The 22,461-nt window shown below is 50.6% G+C and overlaps 2 protein-coding genes across 10 annotated transcripts in view; one reads left to right on the forward strand and one right to left on the reverse strand.

Moving 5' to 3' along the window:
* The first annotated feature begins 165 nt into the window (after nucleotides 1-165).
* On the forward strand, nucleotides 166-9,067 carry Spaca9 (sperm acrosome associated 9). Of its 2 annotated transcripts, XM_028883339.2 has the most exons (5): nucleotides 188-313; nucleotides 5,022-5,198; nucleotides 7,356-7,558; nucleotides 8,126-8,273; nucleotides 8,996-9,067. In XM_028883339.2, exons 2-5 carry the CDS (start codon nucleotides 5,055-5,057, stop codon nucleotides 9,005-9,007), a joined length of 507 nt encoding a protein of 168 aa, XP_028739172.1. In that variant the 5' UTR covers nucleotides 188-313; nucleotides 5,022-5,054; the 3' UTR covers nucleotides 9,008-9,067. The 2 variants fall into 2 exon arrangements, with proteins under 2 accessions (XP_037060530.1, XP_028739172.1); XM_037204635.1 differs by lacking the exon at nucleotides 8,996-9,067 and having other exon boundaries at nucleotides 166-313; nucleotides 8,126-8,516.
* An 816-nt stretch (nucleotides 9,068-9,883) lies between these two features.
* The window catches only part of Tsc1 (TSC complex subunit 1), a 52,867-nt gene continuing 40,289 nt past the window's right edge, over nucleotides 9,884-22,461 (reverse strand). For 6 of the 8 annotated variants that reach the window (XM_028883331.2, XM_028883335.1, XM_028883330.1 and 3 more), the window contains 7 exons: nucleotides 22,090-22,256; nucleotides 20,720-20,902; nucleotides 19,401-19,511; nucleotides 18,664-18,786; nucleotides 15,367-15,554; nucleotides 15,131-15,292; nucleotides 9,884-14,656 (listed from right to left, as the gene is read on the reverse strand). In XM_028883331.2, coding sequence (XP_028739164.1) covers nucleotides 14,143-14,656; nucleotides 15,131-15,292; nucleotides 15,367-15,554; nucleotides 18,664-18,786; nucleotides 19,401-19,511; nucleotides 20,720-20,902; nucleotides 22,090-22,256 — 1,448 coding nt within the window. In that variant the 3' untranslated portion in view covers nucleotides 9,884-14,142. The remainder of the gene's footprint in view (nucleotides 14,657-15,130; nucleotides 15,293-15,366; nucleotides 15,555-18,663; nucleotides 18,787-19,400; nucleotides 19,512-20,719; nucleotides 20,903-22,089; nucleotides 22,257-22,461) is intronic. The other 2 variants (XM_028883336.1, XM_028883334.1) reach the window with 1 other exon arrangement.

The raw sequence follows: 22,461 nt of genomic DNA on the forward strand, positions 1-22,461 counted from the left end.
CATATTTAAAGGAAAGACGCTAAGCAGATGTGGGTCCGGCGTCAGCAAGAGCAAAAGTCACCTGCAGCTGGGATCAGCCGGAACCTGGGCGGATCTCCTTGGTTTAGGCAGCCAGGCCATGTGACCTGATTGCCATGGCACCTGTGGTCACAATCGGCCAGGACCGCCTGGTCTCTGAGGCCTCGACCCCGCCCACTCCCGCTTCCCGAGACCTGAGGAGGGCCTTCCTGCCCTTCGGGGCCCACACACCCACGGAGGCACTCCAAGCTTCTGGGCACTCTGTGAGGCGAAGGCCAGTCCGAGTCAAACCAGGGTAAAGGGGGCTGGGGCACCGCCCAAGAGCTGAATCGAAAACACTTGGGGTGTGGCGGGGGAAGAGGCAGAGGTGTTCTGGCCTAGGGGAGGAGAGCTCGCTGCTGTGGGAATGGGCAAGTGTGGCAGAGTACTCACCAAGAGGGAGGGAGGCACAGCCTACAGGGATAGCCCAAAGTCCAAGTGCTGGGTGTGTCCGGATGTACACTGTGAACTAGACAAATTTGTGGACCTCAGTTTCCACACTGAGCAGTTGGGGCAGCTCAAGCATTACTCCCACGACTTCGAAAGTGGGCACTGTGGGCCATTGTCCATAGTGGTATCCATTTAGTCTTTGGACAGCAGTAGCCCTCCTCTTCAAAGTTTTTTTGTTTGTTTGTTGGTTGGTTGCTTGGTTTTTCAAGACAGGGTTTCTCTGTGTAGTTTTGGTGCCTATCCTGGATCTCACTCTGTAGACCAGGCTGGCCTTGAACTCACAGAGATCTGCCTGGCTCTGCCTCCCGAGTGCTGGGAGTAAAGTCCTGCTTCACCACCACCCGACTACCCAGCTACAAGTTTTATTTTTATTTATGTGTATACGGTAGGACAGAGGAAGAGCAGAGGCCAGAAAAGGGTGTTTGGACCCCTAGAGCTGGAATTATAGGCAGTGAGCCAATAGATCTGGGTGCTGGGAACTAAACTCAGGTCCTCGGGAAGAGCAGCAAGTGCTCTTAACAACTGAGCCATCTCCAACGCCGGTAGTTCATCTGTTTATATAGGTCAGTAACAGGTTTGCTTGCAGAGGTTCCTGAGGCCGCAGTACCATAGTCAAATGAGAACCTTTCTTCTCAGAATACAGAGAATCTGAAGAATTAGACAGGGCAGAGGAGTTAACTTGGTGACTTTGGGCAAGTCGTTTCCTCTTTCTGGATCTCTTTTCTCACCAGCTGCTGGGCAGAGGACAGAGTTTCAATAGCTTGAAGAGTTTGATCCAAACTCACTCCTTGGGCAGAAACAGAGACTGAGACCTAGCAAAGGGGAAAGTCTTGCCGAGGGCTGTGGCTGAAATCAGAGGCAGCCCCAAGGCTGGCAGCAGGCGTCCTGGCCTGGGATTGTGACACTTGCCCTCTGTCCCCACGATTGCTTCCTCAGAGGCCTCAGGCATTGGTAGACTTGTCAGCTGGGGAGCAAAGAAGCCACCTCCTTGACAAAGAATACAGGAGCCAGGCTGCAGCCTGCACTGGGGAGGTGCGGTGTGCTTCCTGGACATTTCTGAAGTGGTTTCGTTTCTCCTCATTTATTTTCAGCCCTAGGCACTTTTCATACCATGATCTAATCTTCTTTAGCAGCCTGGAAAAATACAAATCAATTAAAGCCTAAAACCTATGGGGTAATCACTTTTTCCTCCCTCCTCCCCCCAGAGAGAGAAGCGCCTGCATTCAGGTCTTTCATCCGCTCTAATTTGGCTGCAGAGGCATGTGTTCAAGGGACAATCACTTTGGATAGCTTGTTACAGCCCCTTTTGTGACATCCCTGACGTGTGTGTGTCACAAGTTGCTAGGATCAAGAACTGAGCCAGATTTGCTCTAGGGGGCCCATGGGGCCACAGCAAGCCAGTTAGCACGGTCTCCTGGGAGAACCCAGACGCCCAGAGAGAGCGGCGGGGGAGCTGAACACCCAGGAGATAGCCCCATGATTGCTCTGGGATAGGAGAGGAAGTGAGACCCAGAGTCTAGCTAGTGGGGGCCCCTAGAAGTGGTTGGGTAACTTTTCAGATCCCACCTGTTCCCCAGCAGCCACAGCCAACCCGATGCCTGCCATCTTGTCTCTAGAGAACATGAGAGAGGGAGGGTCTAATGGAAGAGCCAGACTGAGAAGTCAAGCCAGGAAGTGACAGATCCTGGCTTGCCCTCTTCCTGTGTGGTTTCAGTTTCATCCTCTGACCATCCTATGTGATCATTGTGGTCGCTTGTCCCAAACTGTGGCCAGGGGTAGAGATGACGCATGCCCAGGGCTTCCCTACAACACTGTTGAGTGAGAGGCTGTTCTCATATCAGACCAGTGCCTGGCAGACCGCACGGCCCTGGCTTCCAAGTGTCCACCCTGCCACACGCTGAGCGCTCTCCTGACCTCTTCCCCCGCCAGCAGAGTTCATCCAGGGCAGGGCCTCATATACCATGCCCATTTCTGTAGAGCCCAGCACTAGACTGTATCTGGTACAGGGATGGAAGGACCGAATGTGGTGTTGTTCATCCCATCCTCCAGCTTAGATGCCTTCAGCAGTTTTGAATATCCACCTTGACCTAGGGGTCCCTTGGCCCTGTCTTACATCCTTGCCCCTTAGCCAAGTTCACTGTCCACCTATACCCCTTCTTTTCAAGCTTCGAGTTTAACCCCTCCACCAAGAAGGATAAGCTCCCAGCAGCCCTCACTTCCCTTTAGGTCCTCACCACACCTGTTGTGGCAGCCCCCCATCACCTGCATGCTGGGTAATCATGGTAGCTCTGAGGTCCCCACTTTCCTTACACCTGTCATCTCAGGGCGTGCCAACCCCAAGGCTGGGTGGCTGCTGCTATCTCCTGTATGTTAGGGTACAAGCTCAGAGACTATTGTCACCTGAGGTTGGTAGTCAGGGTGGAACGGGATCTGAACCCAGGACCTGTGGTTGCAGAACAGCCTTGACTCTTGCCAACCACAGCACTGAGCAGAATGGGCAGAGAGCAGGCTAATGAGACACACTCTCCGTCTCCCTGGACACCCACCACCAGGTCTCTCTGACTTTCCTAGGTTATAACTTGAGTCATTTGTAAGCTCTGAGCTGGAGCAGGATGGGACACTCATCTGTGAATGGAACGCTAGGGGCCCTGAATCTCAACAGTCAAGATAGATACGTTAATGCCATGTTCTTCAAAATTCAAAACAAATGGCAAAAAATCCATTTAGAATAAACTATCAACACTTCATGAAGACAGGCTTATTGTTACAGATTTTTCTTTTTACCACAGGCTCTGGTAGGGGAAAGACACAGTATTTCTCTAAAATTTTGTTCTTTTATTCTTGGGAACTTTCTTTTTAAGTATTTCTTTTCTCTCTTGAATGGATGCTGAGTTTTTTTGGCACTCAGTCCTTAAAGGTTGTCTTTTCCCCGTCACCTTCAACCCTCCCCGGTGAGTCAGAATCCTGGGGAGGGACAAGAGAAAACCCCCTATGCCCAAGTGAGCTATTCTGCCCCATGGTGAAGAGGCTGAGGACATGACAGATGCCCGATAAACAATCTCAGCCCCATACTCACCCTGTCCACAGCAGGCAGAAGGCTGAGTTCAGGAAGGCCTGGAGGGAGGAAGGCGCTGCCCTGCCTCCAGGGGGCTGATCTGCACCAGGCCACCCAGGGCTACAGCTACTCCCAGCTGTCGGCAGATGCGGTGCATGCTCTATTAAATTTGCACAAGGCACCCACTTGGGTTAAGGGGGTTGACTTTGGGACAACCCTGGGTCTCTAAAAGGCCTCCCCTGCCGTCATCCCCGAGCTCTCTGATTTGTAGGCCAGCGTCCCTAGGGGCCAGTACTGGTCTGTTCTCAGTTCTTACACCCCACTACTGCCATTGACTTTTACCACAGAGCTGCCTTCCCAGCTCCACCCTGTCCTCACTAGGGAGCTGCCTTCCTTACACTTGACCTTGTGTGTGTGCCCCCTCTGCTTCCAGCATCTTGGAATGGCCTTGGCTCAGTGACACAGGCTGGCATGCTGGAACCTGGGCTCTGTGTGCACTGGGGGAGGGGCAGAGGGATGTGGGGCAGTGAGGATGTGTTCAGGCATCAGGAAGCCTGGGACCCAGGGGTCTATGGCACACATTCGCTGGGACTCCCTTATCTCCAGGTCTCCATATACCCCTGGACATTACAGGGTCTGGGCTGCTGAGGTCCCTTCTAGCTCTGACATTCCCTAAAGAGTATAAGCATTTTGTCCAAGGTCCGTTTGGTAAACCATAACAGCATGGAATAGGGCACCTGCTGCCCTCTCTGCTCATGGGGATTCTCAGTGCTTGAGGACAGCCACCATCACATCAATGATGGTCCCTGGGCTGCACTCCCTGCAGATGGCTTTACTGATCAGATAATGTAATTAACATAAGACAGGGGAGGAGTCTGCACCTATACCTGCCCTGGAAACCTGCAAACCCGAGGCCATGGCTCCTGCCCCAAGGCCACAGAGACAGACATAGAGAGTCACACTGAACACCCAAGCACTGACTTTTTCTCTGGCTTAGCTCACAGGAAGAATTCTCAGACTCTCACCAACTTCACTGTGGTAGACATTTTTTTTAAACTGACATATTGCTGGTTTGGGGTCTGGTCATGTCCCTGAATCCCAGGTTCTGCCACAGAAGAGGTCCCAGGTGCTGTGTGTGTGTGTGCACATACACTTGAGACAGTGTGCACATGTATGAGGAAAGACCCGATGATCTAGAGACACTGAGGACCAGAGAAACTGTCCCTAGGTGAAGGAAGCCACAGCTCATGGCAGACTGTGTCCTGGGAGGGTAAATAGACAAGGTCAGACTTTGGTGCAGTGGTGGACAACTTGAAGGACCTAGAACAAGCATGCGGCTTCCAAGACCTGCTTCCTTTCCCACAAAGTAGGGGCACATTGCTTCGGGAGGGCGCTTCCCTCCAAAGCTGGATGGAGATTCTGATCCCTGGGGCTTCGGGGCTCTTCTCCCTCCCAATAGACCCTTCCTGTCCTGTGAGACCCAAGGAGGACAATGAACGAGGTGAAAGAGACCCTCCGCAGCATCGAGCAGAAGTACAAGCTCTTCCAACAGCAACAGTTCACCTTCATCGCAGCGCTAGAGCACTGTCGGGAGAATGCTCATGACAAAATCCGGCCCATCTCCAGCATTGGACAGGTGAGGCCTGGCCGGCAGGGCGGGGGGCAGGGCGGGGGGTGCAGGGCGGGGGGTGCAGGGCGGGGGGGGGGTGTGTGTTCTTCCCAGCCCAGTCCCCTGAAAACCAAAAGAAACCAAAGCAGCGGGGCCCTAGAGAGGAGAATGGCGGGTTGGTTAGTTTCTGTGCCGACTCAGATTCTAACTGATGGAAAACAGTCCCTCAGTCTTCAGTACCTACCAGATATGGAGTGGTGACTAAAATATGGGCTCAAGACTCAGCCAGCTTGGCCACCCTGTAGCCTTGGGCTGGTGAGCATATCTCACTAATCTCAGTTTCCCCACCTGGAAGGCACATCTAATGAAAGCGTCCATGGAAAACTCTTGGCCCACACTAAGCACTCAAGTGTATAGTGTCACCTGTGAGCCCTAGGCTGAGCTCTGGGGATTTGTTGGTGAGCAGGTCGATAATGGTCCTTCTCAAAAGGTTCTGCCCCACACTGGCGCCTGGCCCAGCTCACTGATGGGGGCTTCGCAGATACTTTTACTTAACCTGTTTCTTTAAAGGTGAGCTCTTGTTCAAGTTAACTCAGGAAGTTAGGGGCCCTGGCCACTGGGCAGCTAGGAACATATACACAAGTGGATCCCAGAACTGAGAAAGAAGCTGCCGCAAAGAAGTCAAGCCCCCCTGAGGGATGCCCGTTAAAGGGCCTGGGGGTGGGCATGGTCCAGGCTCAAAGTACCCGGGAGAAACGAGACCACAGAAAACAAGCAACCTTTACCGGAGGCATCTGGTAAATTGCTTTTTCTAAATTTTGTGAAAATTTGTGGTTTTCACTTGAAAAAAATGCTGACCACATGAAGAAAATGAACCATGCAACCTGCATCCACACCCACCCACCTATCATAGTGGTCCACTGGTCCATGTTCATGCCCTGAACTACTGGAAGGGCAGCTGGTTACACTCCCCCAGCAGCTCAGCCTTCCACGGGCATGGGACAGGTTTTCAGTCTCTAATAGTGGCCCAAGTCCCACTTCCTAAGCACCTGCTTGATAGGGCTTCCTACTTTAGGTTCAGAAGAGATGCTCTCAGATCTGTCTACCCTCAAAGCCCCCCTCACACATCCAAGGAGGCCACTCTGTTGTGGTCACACCTTGATGCAGTCCCCCACCCCAGGTACCTGGACAGGTATGTGTTGGAAGCCTCTACCTTACAGGCGAGGGAGGAATCTCTTCAGATCACTAAGAAACAGGGTAGCCCTGTCTAGACAGAGACAGTTTGGAGTACTGGAGGAAGCAGAGGTGCCCTCCTTTTATCATTCCATGGAGAGTAGCAGCTGGCTGTGAAATGAGTGAAGCCATTACTCAGTCCTGTAGCTGAGGCAGTTCTTCCTTAGCGTCAGGCCAGCCATCTCACCTTGCCTGTGCTTAGATGAAAAGTGCCAAGTAACTGGCAAAAGACCCATAGAGGGGTTCCCTACCCCTACCCAAGGAAGCCTTGGGAAGCAGGACAGAGAATTGGTGTTCTCAGCATGTTAACTATGCAGTTACAGGGAGGTTTAAAGTTTACTCAGTATAGGAAGTCTGATATGAACTGTGCCCCACCCACCCACACACACACTGGGATGGCCTCCCAATCCAAGTTGGGGTATCATACTGCACTGTCTTCATACAGACAGTCATTCCAGTCAGGCCTGTAGCGGACTTTTTCTAACTCCAAAGTGCAGTACAACCAGCCTGAAGGATTCTTGTTTCTTCCTCAGTGGTTTGGATAAGCAGGGTGGTGGAGACCAGGGCACTGTGTGAAGAGGCCAATCAGTCAGGCCACTTGTGTTGGCACCCAAGCAGGTCATTCCTCATGTCTGAACCTCTAGCATTTAGGGAGTATGTAAAATGAGAACTCAAAAAGGCCGAGACCTAGTGTGGAGAGCTTAGGTGATGAGGGAGGGAGACCAGACTTAGGAAAGTATTTTTGCAAATTGCAATGGTGCTTGGAACACAAACATTAGCTGTATGTCCTGATCCGTATATTCAAGTATATTCAAATGCTCTATGTCTGCCATCAAGCTTGGGATGGAGGGAGGCCTGGGGCAGTGTCTCCTCGTCGTCGTCCCCCGTCCCCCCCCCTCCCCCGTCCCCCGGTCTTTCCAGACCCAGATCCTGACACGCTGGCCCCTGTAGGTGCAGAGCTACATGGAACACTATTGCAACAACTCTACAGACCGGAGAATTCTGTTCATGTTCCTGGACATCTGCTCAGAGCTCAACAAGCTCTGCCAGCACTTTGAGGCCCTGCACTCCGGCACCCCCGTCACCAACAACCTTCTCGAGAAATGCAAAACTCTGGTTAGCCAAAGCAATGACCTGAGCAGCCTCAGAGCAAAGTAAGTCCCTCATGGGTGGACATGGGGCAGAGTGTTGAGAGGACAGGAACCTGTGAGCTGGCTCTCCCCTGCTGGCACAGGTCATAGCCTCTAGTCTATACCAGTCCTAGCCCCCAGCTACCACCTAGAATGACTGACCTAATTAACCTGATCTAAAACTGGGTCAGACATAGGAGAACTAAAAAATGTCTCCTAGGACTTAGAACCAGACTAGGGAGGAAGTGGCTACAGAAGTGGGACACCTGAGTTATATCCCCTGAAGTTCCATGGTGACCCCAAAGAATCCAAAGCTCCATAATCCATTTCTAGGAGTCTAGATGTTAGGGGGAGAAGGGTTGTAGGTAGCTACTATTTTACAAAGGTGATAGGAGGTTCTCCAGCCCCTAGTCCTGGTGGTTGAGAGCTCTTGCTACCTACACCAGACGTACCTGGGGCTCTTGGCCTTGAACCTTCTCAATCAGAACACATAGGGATGGAGCCTGACGTTATGTGTGTCTAGTTCTCACACCTCCCAGGGTGACCTGCTGTCTATGAGGTAGGTCTCACCACCTGCTCACTATCCTGCAGGTACCCGCATGATGTAGTGAACCATCTCAGCTGTGATGAAGCCAGGAACCACTACGGAGGCGTGGTCAGTCTTATCCCTATAGTCCTGGACTTAATGAAAGAGTGGATTGCTCATTCTGAGAAGCTTCCTCGTAAAGTGCTGCAGCATGTGAGTGAGGTCCTGGGTAGCCAGGGAGCCGCTGCAGCAACCATTATCAGACCTGCCCAGCAATGGTTAGGAAAACACAATTATAGACAGCTTGCAAAAGAGAGCCTCAAATCTAGGGGGAAAGACAAAGGCTCCCGGATCCCTCCCTGGAGACCACCCGGTGGGAAATTGTAACTCAATGTCAACCTTGGCTTCCACGGTTCATCCATTCTTACTGGGGGCCAATACATAATTGAGAACCTCTCTCTCTCTTGCTTTTCACTTCTAACCTCCGTGTTGATGAAAGGGATCCTTACTCATGGAGCTGCCCAAACAGTGTGGTGTTGGTAGGGCGTATCCCAGAGGAAGGGTGCTGTGCTGATGCCCAGGCCTCCTGCCCATGCTGTGGCCTCTGGCTCTGTAGTGAGCAACTGGAGCAACTTAGCTCCTTGTCTTGACAAGGGCAAGACGGAGATGAGCTGCAAGGTCTCTCATGAACAAGTTAGGAAGTAGGGATCAGGAGGCTGAACTCACCTGTGTTCAGTTCCCTGGACCAAACCAAGGGATGAATGCTCTCCTTAGTTGGGAGCGCGAGAGCATGGCAGAAGTCAGAATTTGTGGCTCTTGAGCAAGACAATGGCCTGGTCCCTGTAGCAGTCTAGTCTAACCACACTGCAAATGTATACTCCTGGCTTCTCTGCCCGCCAGAAGTGAGCTCTGACTGTTCATTTTTCCCTTCACAGGGGACGACTTAGCTTCTGTATTGTGCTTCCTTGGGGGGAGACATTCAAGAATAAAGTGTTCTACCACTTCTCTGCCTGACTTGGTTTTCTGGGATTTACCTGTCCAAAAACCAACCAACTAACCAACCAACCAAACAAACAAACAAAAAACCCTGTACTTTTAAGACATCAGAGGACACTGGGTGGTGGCCACACAGGCAAAGCCCCTCTTGGACAGCACCAGAGACCTCTGCAGCCAAACTGAGTGCTTCCCTTTAGAGTGGGCTGCCTCTAAGTGGCTTAGGCCACAGAGGGCCAACCTGCAGGCTTCTCCAAGAGTGAATTCCTTGTCTGGCAAGAGACCTATTCAGACAACTCCTGAGTTTTCCAACAGCCTCCTGAGGTTAAGATGGGCAGTGAAGTAATTCCAGACATGGGCTGGTTGAGGCACCACTATGCAGCTTGAATCCTGCTTACCCCACTAAGGCTCAGGCCAAGTGGTAGGGACTAGGTGGGGGAAGAATCTCAAAATTATGTAAAGGTTATCTCCCACTTCTGCCCAATACCTGAAGGGCAGAGGGGGCATCCGGGTGTAGGTGATGATGACGGCGGCGGCGGCACTGTCCCTTGGCATACCACAAACACAGCTGGCCAGGGTAAGCTTCCGCTGGGTTCCATCAGGATGACTGGAGAGGCCAAGTTGCCAAGAGGTGGCCCCTCTTCCACACACTGCTCTTTAGACAGGGGCATGAGTTTAAGGAAGCTGAAGTATCTGTTCCCCAGCCCAAGTCCACCCCTGTTCCATACCACCATCCAGGAAACCACTCCAGACAGACTGCAGTGTCTCTGGACCACCTCATTTCACCCACAAGCCCCCAAGGCCAGTATAAAGTCTCTTCATCTCAACACTGAGGAGTGCAAAACAATAAATCTTTATTTGTTCACAGTTAAACACAAGCAACTGCCTTGACATTTCAGAACATTCTAAGGACAGCAAACCTTTGATTCCATTCACTGAGACTGTACCATGTTCTCCTGCAGCCTGTATGTATGGCATCTGATGCAGATTTTTGACATGCTTTTAAGGTCACAGTGGGAAAGTTTAAACCTTTTGAGAAGAGGTGACTTCCACTGAACTAAAGAGTTTTTGAAAAATTTGATTTGTTTTCACTGATGGGAAAATACCCCCTCCCGCCGCTCCCCCTCCCCCCGCAACTCCAAGTTAGCCATATATGGTTCATCCATGATTGATTATAAAACTAAATTATGTCTTAGCAAAACCTGCTCCTCTGTAATGTGTTTTGTGGTCCAGTCTCATGGTGACCAACAAATCTTCCTAGTGCAAAAACGCCTTCCTGCCTCTGACCCGACAGAGCTAACAAACACCATCACGGCCTCTCCTTTCCAACACTGTGTGAAGTGGGGCAAGGAGAGGGATCAGTCTAGTGAAAGACCAGCTCCAGTGGCTCAGTCAGCCTCCTTATTCAGAAGTGGGTAACACTGGGGCTCTGGGAGGGACAGGGCACTTCTTGGCCCCCATTCATTTCATTCTGAGACCAAACTTGGTCAGGGTGCAGTTTCTGTTGTAGTTGCAGCCGCTTCTTTACACTGCATTGAAAAACTTGGGGTGATATTAGAAACACTGCTCCCCTGGGCACACCAGGGACTCGTAGACTGGGAAGCTGAATGGGAACAAGGCTCACAGCAGCAGCCCAGGGGCCAGTCCCACTTCACCTACACAGACAGGCTAAACCCATGGCAGCAGTGACTCTGCAGCAGATGGGGCGGGGTGGGGAGGATGGAGGCACACGCCACAGAACTCTGGATGTCTCCAAGGACACAGGCACCCTTCCACTGGACATATTATATCCCAGTGGACACAGCAGTGGGTGTACAGCATGGGCCTGGGGAAGGTGTAGCAGGCTGCCACCGAGTCACAGTGTGCAGGACCACTGGCCTCTGGCCGGGGCAGACTCCACAGGGGCCGCAGTGCAAGTTGAGTCTGTACACTGCCCGCACCCTGCCAGCATGTCCACAGCGCCTCCCATTCCTACTGCTCAGGAAAACGAGCGCCTTCCTACAGGGCTTCCGTTTGTTCTTTAGTTCTTCCTGGTTTCAAGTAGTAGGTTCCTGCTGGCTGGCCTCACCACACCAGACTGTTGTTACCCACTCCTCGATTTCCACCCTAGCTGTCAGCCTGTAGTCTACTCTCAGGTCTTTTCATCTTCAACCATCTGACTGCTAACGTTTTCTCATTCTCCTCTCAACACTAGAGCCCACACATGTTGCAAGTGGCCCTGAGTCTGTGACTTGTCACTTGTGTGCCACCACCACCCAGAGAAGCACTGGCCACTGGCCACAGCAGCTTGGGGAGGAGAGGTTAATTTTTTTTAACCACCTGTGGCTTCCAGGACTTTCTCTGGGTTTTGAGTTTGCGTTCTAAGAAGAGTGACTCCCTGCTAACCATGTCACATACAGTTGGAACCTTCCTCAGCTTAGTCCAGAAGGAACAACAAACTTTCCTCCTGAAAGGGTCAGCAAAGCTACTGAGGTCAGTACTTCACCCCTGGTGGCTGTGCTGCCTGCTCCAGTGGTACCACTTAGAGCCTGGCTCCTCATGTTCACGGTCATGTTGCTCTTGCTCCCAAAGCACACGCTTCCAGACTTCAGGGAGCAATGTTAGCCACAGATTAGGCATGCTTTTTTCCTCCCCTGGGCACTGACTTGCTCCTCCACTCCAGTGGCATTGTGGTGTTGCTTCTAATGGATTCCAGACTGCATGACACACAGCCTCCAGTCTCCTTGGGTCCCTTGGGCAACCACAGCACAAACTTCAAATGATTCAAGGATGGAGCCATTCAACCCCAGCATTCACACACACCAGGCTTCCCATGACACCTACTGCTCCAATACCTTGGCCCAGACCTCGGCTGCCTTTCAGAAGCTTCCCTCCTGACTGCAGCAGCATCAGGTGACCCACTGATTCCCAGATGCTCTGTCACTGTTCTCTAAACAGAAACCTCCACCCTACTGATCCTGGAGTCCTTTGAAAAGAGCCAATGTTTAGGCTGGGCACCTTCAAGATGACTTCAGGTCACAGTCCCCCAACCTTAGCTAGAAAAAAAATAAATAAATAAAAGCCTCAACAGCCTTCTAGAACTCAAGCCACACAAGATGCTCAGGCTCTGTCATTGGGTACAGAGCACCCAGGCTGGAGGAAAGTGCTGAGGGCCCAAGCAGAGTCGGTAGATACTCCACCTATACCTCAGTCTACCATGCTGTTGCCTCCTCTCCCTAAACATCAGCACTTGTGCAGTCTGTAAGTTTTCTTTCTAATGTAGAGGGGGAAAGGCTTGGTTCTCTGGCACATGGTTCTCTGGCACAGATCTGGGGGGCAGGTGGTGGTGGTGGTGGGGACAGCTCTTAGGAGCAGTGTCTACCGTTAACTGTGAGATCTTTCTCCCGGTCTGATCATCTACCCTTTCCTACAATGAATCAAGTGAGAGAACACTGGGTTTTCAGCTTTCCTTTGGGCAGAGCTAATGAAAAGCATGGCATCACTGAGTATCCAGGGGGCAGTGGCTGCCCTCTGCTGGTCTGAGAGTAGTCAGTGGCATGTCTTCCTATGGGCTGGCTATAGCAAAGATATGGTCCTAACAGGTCTCCAGCCAGCTCTGCCATGGTGACAAGAAGTCTCACCTTACCTAGGGATGCTAGGATATTTACTGCCACACTTGAAAAAGACTTTTACCCTCAGGCTGGAAACTTCCATATGCAGTAAGATTTCGTACCATTAGTTTATTTTACCTTTGTTGTAGCTAAACCCTTCTGTTCTTTATATGTCAAACAGAACAGAAACTAGAAAACCAAGCTCATGGCTCCTTCCCAAGTCTCTCCTTGCCTGGTCCAGAATATCAGGCAACAACTCTTATACTTCCAGCATTTATTTCAGGAGCATTGGTCGAGTTTGGGCTCTCTGCCACCACCATGTTCTAATCAATGTCACCTTGAGAGCATGAGGGCAGGCAGTGGTACAGGCCACCAGCCTCCATCAACCCTCCCAGACTCTGAGTCGCTCTGCTGTTCCTAACAGAAGTGTTTGACATGATGCCCCAGGGGGAGTCTCTTCTGCAAAGTCAGAATTGGTGTAAAAAGCTGCTAGAACCTACTATGGGGAGGCATCCCCAGCCCAAGAACAATCGTCACATAAACTCTAAGGAAATTCTGACTCTTCCAAGCCCGTCTGCTGCAGAATCACAAAGCAGCTGGTAATGAGCACGTGGACAAGGGGAGGCAAATAGAATGAAGGGTGGAACCACGGCTCAGTTGGACAGGGTCAGCCAGAGACATGGTTCCACACGTGTATGGGCATCCTGGGTGCCCCTCCCAGTGCCCACTCCCTGCAGTCTGCAGATTACAGGACGACCACCTACACACACCCACAGGCAGCATGGTGCCAGCATTCAAGCAAATACCAAATAAATAAGAGGTAGTGGGGGAGGGATAAGAGCTTTCCAGAGAGTAAGGCAGTATGGCCTCCACAGCGCCAACTACACTATCAAAACAACTGGTATGCTCACAGAACCTTCTAGGAAGCATATCAGAGCTGCCAAAAGAAGGCAGAGGTGAATGAACCAATTTCTCTAGATCTGTGGTTTTAGATGCTGAACTTCAGAACCAAAAAGAAGTGAAAACGCTCCTGTAAAGACAATCAACTTTCTACACCCTCCTGGAAGGGACAAAACCGGACTTACCTGCAATGCCATTAACTACCTGATCTACCCAAGAGCCACCCATCTACCTGCACCTCAGGAAGCAGAGTGGTGTGTTGGACCCAAAGATGAAATTTGGCCTCATATTGCACAGGTTCAAAGGACACAGCCATTTGGTGGGAGGAAGGAAGAAAATAAAGCCACAAGGGACACACAGAGGCCCTCAATTAGTACATACTGCTAGGTAAATGAAAGAGGCTGGGTGGGGTGAAGGAAAGCATCTCAACGCCAGACCCAAAAACCATCATCCCATATTCTGCCTGCTGTCAGAAGGACCTCTATCCCATTCCACTGCACAAACAGCCGCTCAGACCCTGGAAACAGAAAAGCCTAGAACGTGCATTCACACCTCCTGTTCTGTGCTGACAAAGACGCAAATTAACACTGACAGACCCCTCAGCTGTGCTCGTGGTGAGTCTCATTGTAGTCCATGATGTGGAGCTGCCCCACACTGTCCGAGTTTGGGGAAGATGGATGGGAGGCATCTAGATTCAAAGGACTCTTGCTTTCCACACCTGAGTCTTTGCCCAGTTCTGTCTTTAGGGTCTCAGAAAGGCTACTGTTGGTCACACCGTCCTCATCACACTGGCTCTCACTCTTATTACGGAACAGCTCCCGGGCCTTCATGCCCAAGAAGCTCTTGGAACTGGGAAGTGAGCCAACGGTCGTGGGGATGCTGCTGGAGGGCTCACCCACAGCGGTTTCCCACCGGCTGCTGAACCTCTGGCTCGGGGGTTTCTCTGGAGTAGAAAGCTCACTGCTGCTGCTGCTGCTGCCTCCAGTGCTTCTGCCTCCACAGCTGGCCCGGGTGCCACTAGGCCTGGAGTTCCTGGTCTCACCGTTGTGGCCAGAAGCCTCTTCATTATGCCCTACCAAGGAACCTGAGCAGCCGTCACTACAACAGTCAAGCCTGTAAGAGACCAGAGGGAATGCGGTTGATAACTGTAGCACTTGTGGGGAAATGTGAAATTACACTTGCTCCCTGAACCTGACTTGCCCATTCTTTAAATTTTTTATGTGTATGAGTATGTGTATATGCACCATGTGTGTTCCTGATACCTGAGGAGGCCAGAAGACTGTGTCAGATTCCCTGGAACTGGAGTTACAGGTGGCTCACCTAGGTGCTGGGAACCAAACCAAGGTCCTCTTGCAAGAGCAGCCAGTGCTCTTAACCACTGAACCATCCCTCCAGCTCCCCCTGCTCTGTTTGTAATTGTAGTCACAAGCAAGAGTCTCAACTTGGAATCCAAACAAGTGGGGCTATGCTGGATGACAGACAGTCTGCAACAGTAAGGGCGCATGATTGAGTGTGGCCTGCCATGCTGCCTGGCCGTCTGTGGCCCTCGGGCGGAGCCGTCCACTGCCCTGATGCAGGCACTCTCACCTCTCCTCTGCCGCTTCTGCCGCTTCTGCTTTGTCTTCTTCCAGTTTCCGTAGGCGGCCATCTTTCTCCAACCTGCCATACAAGTCTAGGATCTCCAGTTCCAACACCCGGGTGATCTTTCTCTGAGCCTCATACCTGCTCTCTGCGGCCAGCAGCTGTCCACTGAAAGACAGGGTTGGTTCACAGCATGGGAGGGGCCTCACCCCTACTCCACCCCCACTTTTCCTGTGAGTCACCTTGCCTGGCTCTTGACATCCTCAAGGTATTTCTTTTGTTCTAGGAGAAGGTGGTCTTTCTTGGCTAGAAGAGATTCCAGTTCCAACACTCGCCTCTGTGAGGCCTCCAGCCTCTGGTTCTGCTGGAGAAGGTGGCTTCTGTTCTTTTCTAGTTCTTTCCGATAAGCAGTTTTCATCATTTCTACTTCCTATAAGAAGGTCTGGAGTCAGTACTTACAGATGACTGCAATGGAACTCAACAAGAAATGCCCTCAACACTGAGAGGTTGTCCTGACCCAAACGAGTGAGGCTGACTTCCTGCTAAGTAGGTCTGCTGTGCATTTTTGATATCTATCCCTAAGAAAACCATCTGAAACATGGAAAGTCATGTTGCACAACAGTCACCACAATCTGTTTACAAAAGCCAAGAACCATGAGTTCCCTTAGAACTAATGTCAGGGCTCTGTGAGAGAACGCATACGTTTCCTCTGTTTGCAGGGTGCATACTGTACCAGTAAAAAGGCACAAAAGTGGACCATCGCCCATAGGATCATGCTTGTCACATGCACCAAATAAGCCATTCTGCACAGGTTAATGGCACTGGCCATCTGCCTTTTTACCCTTCCTCCCTCTTCTACCAGCAGCCGAGACAGCAACACAAAAAGAGCATGTCTGCTCAGGAGAAGCAGCGTTTTCAGGGCGGGTACCTGCCTACGTTTGTCAGCCAAGTCACACAGGTGGCCTGCCTGCATCGGCAAATCCAAAGTAAGTGTAGACTGATGTGCCCCCCAAAGGTGGAAGAGGCTTTCCTAGCAATTGTTACTGTGTGTTTTACACACACACACACACACACACACACACACACACACACACACACACACACATACACACACGCTCAACACCATATAAGTTTTTCAAAAAGACCCTAAATAGTTAAGTTACAAGAAGGTAACCTTTCTGGAAGGCACCAAGCCTCAACGCTGACCAGTAAATCAGATGTTTCCAGAAGGCAGAAGGCAGAAATGGCTGACAACATGGCCATTCCAGCTGTGCTGAATAGCTCCAGGTAAGAGCACAGCTGACTTCTGTACCAGAGACAGCAGTCACCCTCCAGCGCTACCAAGGCCAGCCGCCAAAATTCTCCATGGTCACCGTGTGCACTGTGTGCCATGCTGGGTTCTTGTCATTCTCCTTGAACAATACAGTTTACCAGCAGCTTATACAGGGTTTACCTTACATTAGCCATGCACATGGGACCTAGAGATGCTTACAGTACATGGGAGGACTCTGGGCCAACACCATACTGTAATCTTATGAGGAACTAACCATCTGGAGACTTGCAGGGCCCTATAACCATCATCTCTGCACAGCAACAGTGACATCTGTACTTACTTATAGATACTCACACAAGGAATTAAACAGCAAGCTTGGGCATCTCAGTAACCCTCACAGCCTGTTAGATACCTGCACCTCCCCCATGGGCCTGAAGAACAGTGACCCAGATACCCACCCAGGGACAGATCTTGGCCTGATCAAGGCCCTCACAGGCTAGGAACAAACAGAAAGGAAAATAGGGCCAGAAGCATGTAGAGGGTTATAAGAAAGATTGTTTTCACTGAGAGACACCCACCTGTAGGAGGGGGATACTCGCCTCTTCCTGGGAACACCATGTGGTTGGCCTGTGAGGGCTGAACTTGGGGCACTTGGCACACCAGTGTGGCTAGCTGGAGGAGAAGGCTAACAGGCTAATACGGCAGGAGGAAGAAGAGTTCATACAAAGAGCCTGGCTTCCTCATGCTGGCCCCAAACCGCCACCTTGACCAACTCGGAATTCACCTGTCTCAGGAATTTGTCAATTGCAGCAATAAAACTGTATTGTTAAGCAAGATGGTTCATTTTGTTTCGTGATGTATAACAGACAGCATCCTGCCTTAACAAGCGGGCTTCCCAATTCATAACTGTGAAACAGCTCCCAAGAGGAGAACATGGCTGCTGCCAGCCTCAAGAGTCCAAGTAACAGAAGCCAGTCCAGCTATGTCATCTCTCTGGAGGCATCAAATAGTTGTTTCAGCAGCAGCATGGTGGCAACACCTTTAATACTAGTACATGGAGGGAGAGATAAATGGATCTCTGTGATTTCAAGGCTAGCCTGGTCTATGTAGAGTGTTTCAGGGCAGCCAAGGCAACATAGGCAGACCCTATCTCAAAAAACAATATGCCTCAGCAAGCTCTTTAGCAGTAGGTCCTTGGGTCTGATCCCCACATTCTCTTGAAACTATTCTGCTTCCAGAGTAATTCATTGTTGGAGACAGTTTCACCTTTGACATCCTCCAGAGTCTGAACTGGAGGATGTAGAGCTGAGAAGTAAGAAGCAACTCTACCATGAGTTATGTCTCTTCAGTTCTCCGACAACACTGTCCACTTGGAGACCACAGATGATATTTCACAGAGCCTTGACCCAAGGGTGCTAAGGTCACTTGATGGAGGAGCAGTATCAGAACATCAGAGTATACTCTTGAAAATCCAACCCAGCTCCTTCACTAACACCGTCCAAGGTGAACTGTATAGTGAGTGACATGGACACCTGTCTCAGCACAGTGGCAAACACTAACTGGCCTTGATGCTGATACCAGGACTGAATGAACATCGATCGGCAGGACCAGAGTCACAAGGAAAAGGAAACAAAGCAGCATGGGTGCTGGGGCACAGCAGCCCCCACACACCCTAGGTGTGCTAGGCAGAGCTGGCTGCCCCCATCTTTCTCCTCCCTCCTGCAGTCACATCTCATGCTTTCACTGTGTGAAGGCCAATGTTGGTGACTCAGGGGATATGAATCACTATGGAAACAAACCTCTGGGCCTCTCTGGAAGAGACTAATCTAGACTAAGTTGACTGAAGTGGTAGGACCAATAATAAATATGGGCAGCACCATCCCACAAGCTGGGGTCCCAGAATGAATAAAAAGGAGGAAGTGAGTTGAGCACCAATCTCGCTCTGCTTCTTGACTGTGGACACAATGTGACCAGATGCCTCACACTGCTGCCACCATGCTTTCCTGCCAAGATGGACTAGACCCTCAAACTGGGAGCCAATAAACCTTTCCTTGCTTCTGTTGCTTTTTCAGGAGTTTTGTCACAGCAAAGAGAATAGTGCCTGACAAATGTACTCTGGACCCCCTGCAAAGCAGCCCCACAAGGGCACATGCCTGCTGCATGCTCTCCAATGGCTGGATAGTGCTGTGTGGCTAGGTCTGGCTGCTCTGCAGAACACAGGGCCAGGCAGTACAGTTCTGTGCCTCTCAGTGCCCTGGCCACATACCTTGGTGGTGTCAGGATGCTTGCTCTGCAGCTGCTCCAAGTACAGCTCATTGACCTCCCCGAGCACCAGAAGCTGCCTATTCAAGAACTCCATCTGCTGCTGCACCGACTCACTATTGGAGAGCTGTCCAGATGGAAGCGAGAAAGTGCAAGTTCAGCATGGCAAAACTAGCCAATGGACAGTGACAGTAACTATAGAGGAGCACAGTGCAATGCAGGGCAGAATAAACCATTCCCACTAAGGCCAGGGCTAGTGGAGAAGAAAGCACCAAGGGCAGCAGAAACACACTTGGGTTGTGCTCTTCATAGAAGCAACATGGCTGTATTTCACTGCAGCTAGCCCAAAAACACTGGAGCAGATGCAGCTATGGGACACAGCCCCAGTGAACTCATAACACATAGATTTCATTGAATCCCTATGGGGAGTCACAGCTCAAAAGCCTTAACAAACTGTTGATACTTCATAAGCAAAGTATTCAAAAAGGGCTCCAGGGAATGTGCCTGTCTCCAGCTCAGTAGGCACTTTTGTTGTAAGGGCTGTCTGCACTGGAGGGTATACTGCATCTGACAGTACCCATGTCCCCTACCCACTCACTGCCAGGAGCACCAATGTCTCGGACATTGCCAAATGTTTCCTGTGTAAAACTGTTCTCTGCTGGAGTGCCAACACAGACACACAAGTAATCTATCTGTCTTTCTGAAGCAAGAGTCAACAGGTGGGGGGGGGTCTCATCTTACCTTCTGAGAAACCTGGCTGAGCAGTAGCTCAGTGTGGCACACCTTGTTGTTGGCCTTCTTCAGTTCTACCCGAAGTTCCGCAATCATGTTCCTGCAGTCCTCCAGCTTTGTCTACCAAAGAGAGTTGGCCGTGAGGTGACAAGAGCACCTATGGGCAAGGCAGAGCTGGGGATGCTCGGCTCCTCAACTGCTCTCTTGTCCATCAGTATTGGACTTCATATTTTAAAGGAGAGATTCCGAGTCTCTTACTACTTAAGAGAAGGGTAAAAAAAAAGGGTGGGGGGAACCCAAAGATCTGGTCCTTATAGCTCCCAAACAGCATGTCCCAGATCAGGGCCACAAAGAAATGTGGCCCAAACTTTTCACTTTTTGAGGTGCCCACAGTGACATCTGTGGGACATCATGGGAACTACCAATTAGTTGGTAGAGCAGTACCACGTGCTTGTGGATAATGCCACATCCTGGCAAAGCTGGGCTTTTGGTGGCTTATGAGAAAAAAGAAAGGAAATGAGGGTGTCACTGTCTACTGATTCCAGGGTCAAAACACTGTGTGGGGCCAACACATGACCTTAGCAATCATGCCTACTAAGAGTGAATTTTAAACCATTTTAAATGCAGGTGTGTTGTTTCCAAACAGCTACTATGTCAGGAGGAATCAACCTCCCTGACTGTTCAAACCTGTTTAGAGGAGCACTTTTCAACCTGTGGGCATGACCATCGGGAAACAGATTTCTGGGTTTTTTTGCTTTTTGGTTTTTTGAGACAGGGTTTCTCTGTGTAGTTTTGGAGCCTGTCCTGGATCTCACTCTGTAGATCAGGCTGGCCTTGAACTCACAGAGATCAGCCTGGTTCTGCCTCCCAAGTGCTGGGATTAAAGGTGTGCACTACTACCACCTGGCAGGGAAATAGATTTCTGATGGTCTTAGGAACCCTGAGCAGCAGTTCTCAACCTGTGGGCACGACCATCGGGAAACAGAATTCTGATAGTCTTAGGAATCACCAGCCATAAATTTATTTTCATTGTTATGTCATAACTGTAATTTTGCTATTGAGTGTTTCTTAAGAAATTGGAAATAGGTGGTTTCCAACGATCATGACCCACAGGTTAAGAACCATTGGCTGAGAGGAACATTAAGTGGCTCCTTTTGGCTCCAGGGTACTGGGAACAATGAATCAAGAGAGCTGGGGAACTTCTGTCCTGAGTAAGATCTATCCAACACGAAATACACTTGTTACTTTAGAGAGCAAGCTGAATAAGGTGACAGCACCCAGCTGATGCCATGCTTTTTCCTGTCCCCCGCCTGGGCAGCAGCTGATACCTGTAACTCCTGGCTCTGGTTGTAGAATTCTTCCCGGTCATGCTGCAGCTGTCTGATCTGGCTGTGCAGCTGCGTCACCATGGTGTCATGCTGTTCTTGAAGCTGACTGTATCGGGCTTGTTCTTTCTGCAGACTCACCTTCCACAACTGGATGTCTTTCTCTTGTAACTTCAACTGATCTTTCTAGCAAAGACAGAGACACCGTCACTTTAGGTGCCACTCATTAGGCAGTGACACTCAAGCTTAACATATCACCAACATTGACAGTCACACACTGCCCTGGAATTTTAATCATACATTTACGGGCCTGGTGCCTCTCTACTGTTTTCCAAATTCTACATGAACACATGGAGCATTCCTTAAGAAACACCATGCGGCCGGGCGGCGATGGTGCACGCCTTGAATCTCAACACTCGGGAGGCAGAGCCAGGCGGATCTCTGTGAGTCTGAAGCCAGCCTGGGCTACAGAGTGAGATCCAGGACAGGCACCAAAACTACACAGAGAAACCTTGTCTTGAAAAACAACAACAACAACAACAACAACAAAAACTTCAAAAAAAAACAAAAACAAAAAAACTCCCACCATGCTTCTGATACTTGCTGAAGTCCTAGCTGGCAACTGAGGAAGACCCTGGATATACAGTGCTTTAGTCCTCAAAAATGCTGGGCCCTGACTGTCACCCCGTGTACCAGGCACAGAACGAATGCTCATCGGTATGATTTTATACTACAGGATACAGCGCCGACTGTCACTATCGTTTGTTGTCTACAGAATGGGTAAAGAAGCATCAAAAGGCTTAAGGTAAGCCAGATGTGGTGGCTTACGCCTTTAACCCCAGCTCTCAGAAGGCCCAGGCAGGAGGATCTCTGTGAGTTTGAGGCCAGCCTGATCTATATAATGAGTTTCAGTTCCAGGACTATATAGAGACCCTATCTCAAACAAACCCTACCACCTCCTCACCCCCGAAAAAAACAAAAACAAAAACCAAACCAAACAAAACAAAAAAACCTCAAAAACCCTAAAAGGCTTAAGGTAAAATCCACCATTCAAAGTCCAGGTCTGGTTGACTTTATACCCATGACATCAAACATCTTCAGTTCTGTGCCATCAAACAGCTTACCAGCAGGAAAAACAAAACTACACTGGAACTTCACATTCATGGCCAATGCCAGGTGGTCACAAAAAGTCACTTGTTCTCATGGTTCCTGAGAGCTTGAGAGGAGCTCTGAGATCCAGCTGGGCACAGCTCTACCTCACAGGCAGAGCGGCTTGCCCTCAGCCATTAGAGCAGAGCGGGGACTAACAAAGGCTGTCCGTATGTGGCACTGCTCCCCTAAGCCATCCGGTGGACGGCTCCCCGCCTGCTCACCATTGCAGCGTTGTGCTCCTCCAGAGCCGCCGCTCTGATCACCTTGCGCAGGAGCCTCCTGTTCCTGAGGGCGTGCTGCTGCCGCTTGAACCGCTCGTACAGCAGCTGGTTGTGCAGCAGAAGCAACTGGTCTCGGAGGGTGCGGACCTCATCTGAGGGAGGAGAGCCTGGTTTTAAAGCAGAGGGAAGGTGGCAGAAAGGCCTTTTACACACAGTTTCACAAGAGCCTCCCAGGCGCCTCGCTAAGAAACCTAGTTCTTGGGGTCTTGGAGACAGCTCAGTCCATGAAGTGCTTGCTGTGCAGGCATGGGCCTGGGGTGATATCCAAACCCATGGAAAAGAGTTAGGCACGGTAGTGTGTGCCCCTGATCC

Source organism: Peromyscus leucopus, chromosome 4 (assembly GCF_004664715.2).
Source record: "Peromyscus leucopus breed LL Stock chromosome 4, UCI_PerLeu_2.1, whole genome shotgun sequence".
NCBI lineage: Eukaryota > Metazoa > Chordata > Mammalia > Rodentia > Cricetidae > Peromyscus > Peromyscus leucopus.

Bases quoted from the DNA above. Each gene is read 5' to 3' on its own strand.
- Spaca9 (XM_037204635.1), top strand. From the start codon at position 5,055: ATGAACGAGGTGAAAGAGACCCTCCGCAGCATCGAGCAGAAGTACAAG. The intron at 5,199-7,355 runs GTGAGGCCTGGC...TGGCCCCTGTAG, and splicing joins CCATCTCCAGCATTGGACAG to GTGCAGAGCTACATGGAACA. The intron at 7,559-8,125 runs GTAAGTCCCTCA...ACTATCCTGCAG, and splicing joins CTGAGCAGCCTCAGAGCAAA to GTACCCGCATGATGTAGTGA.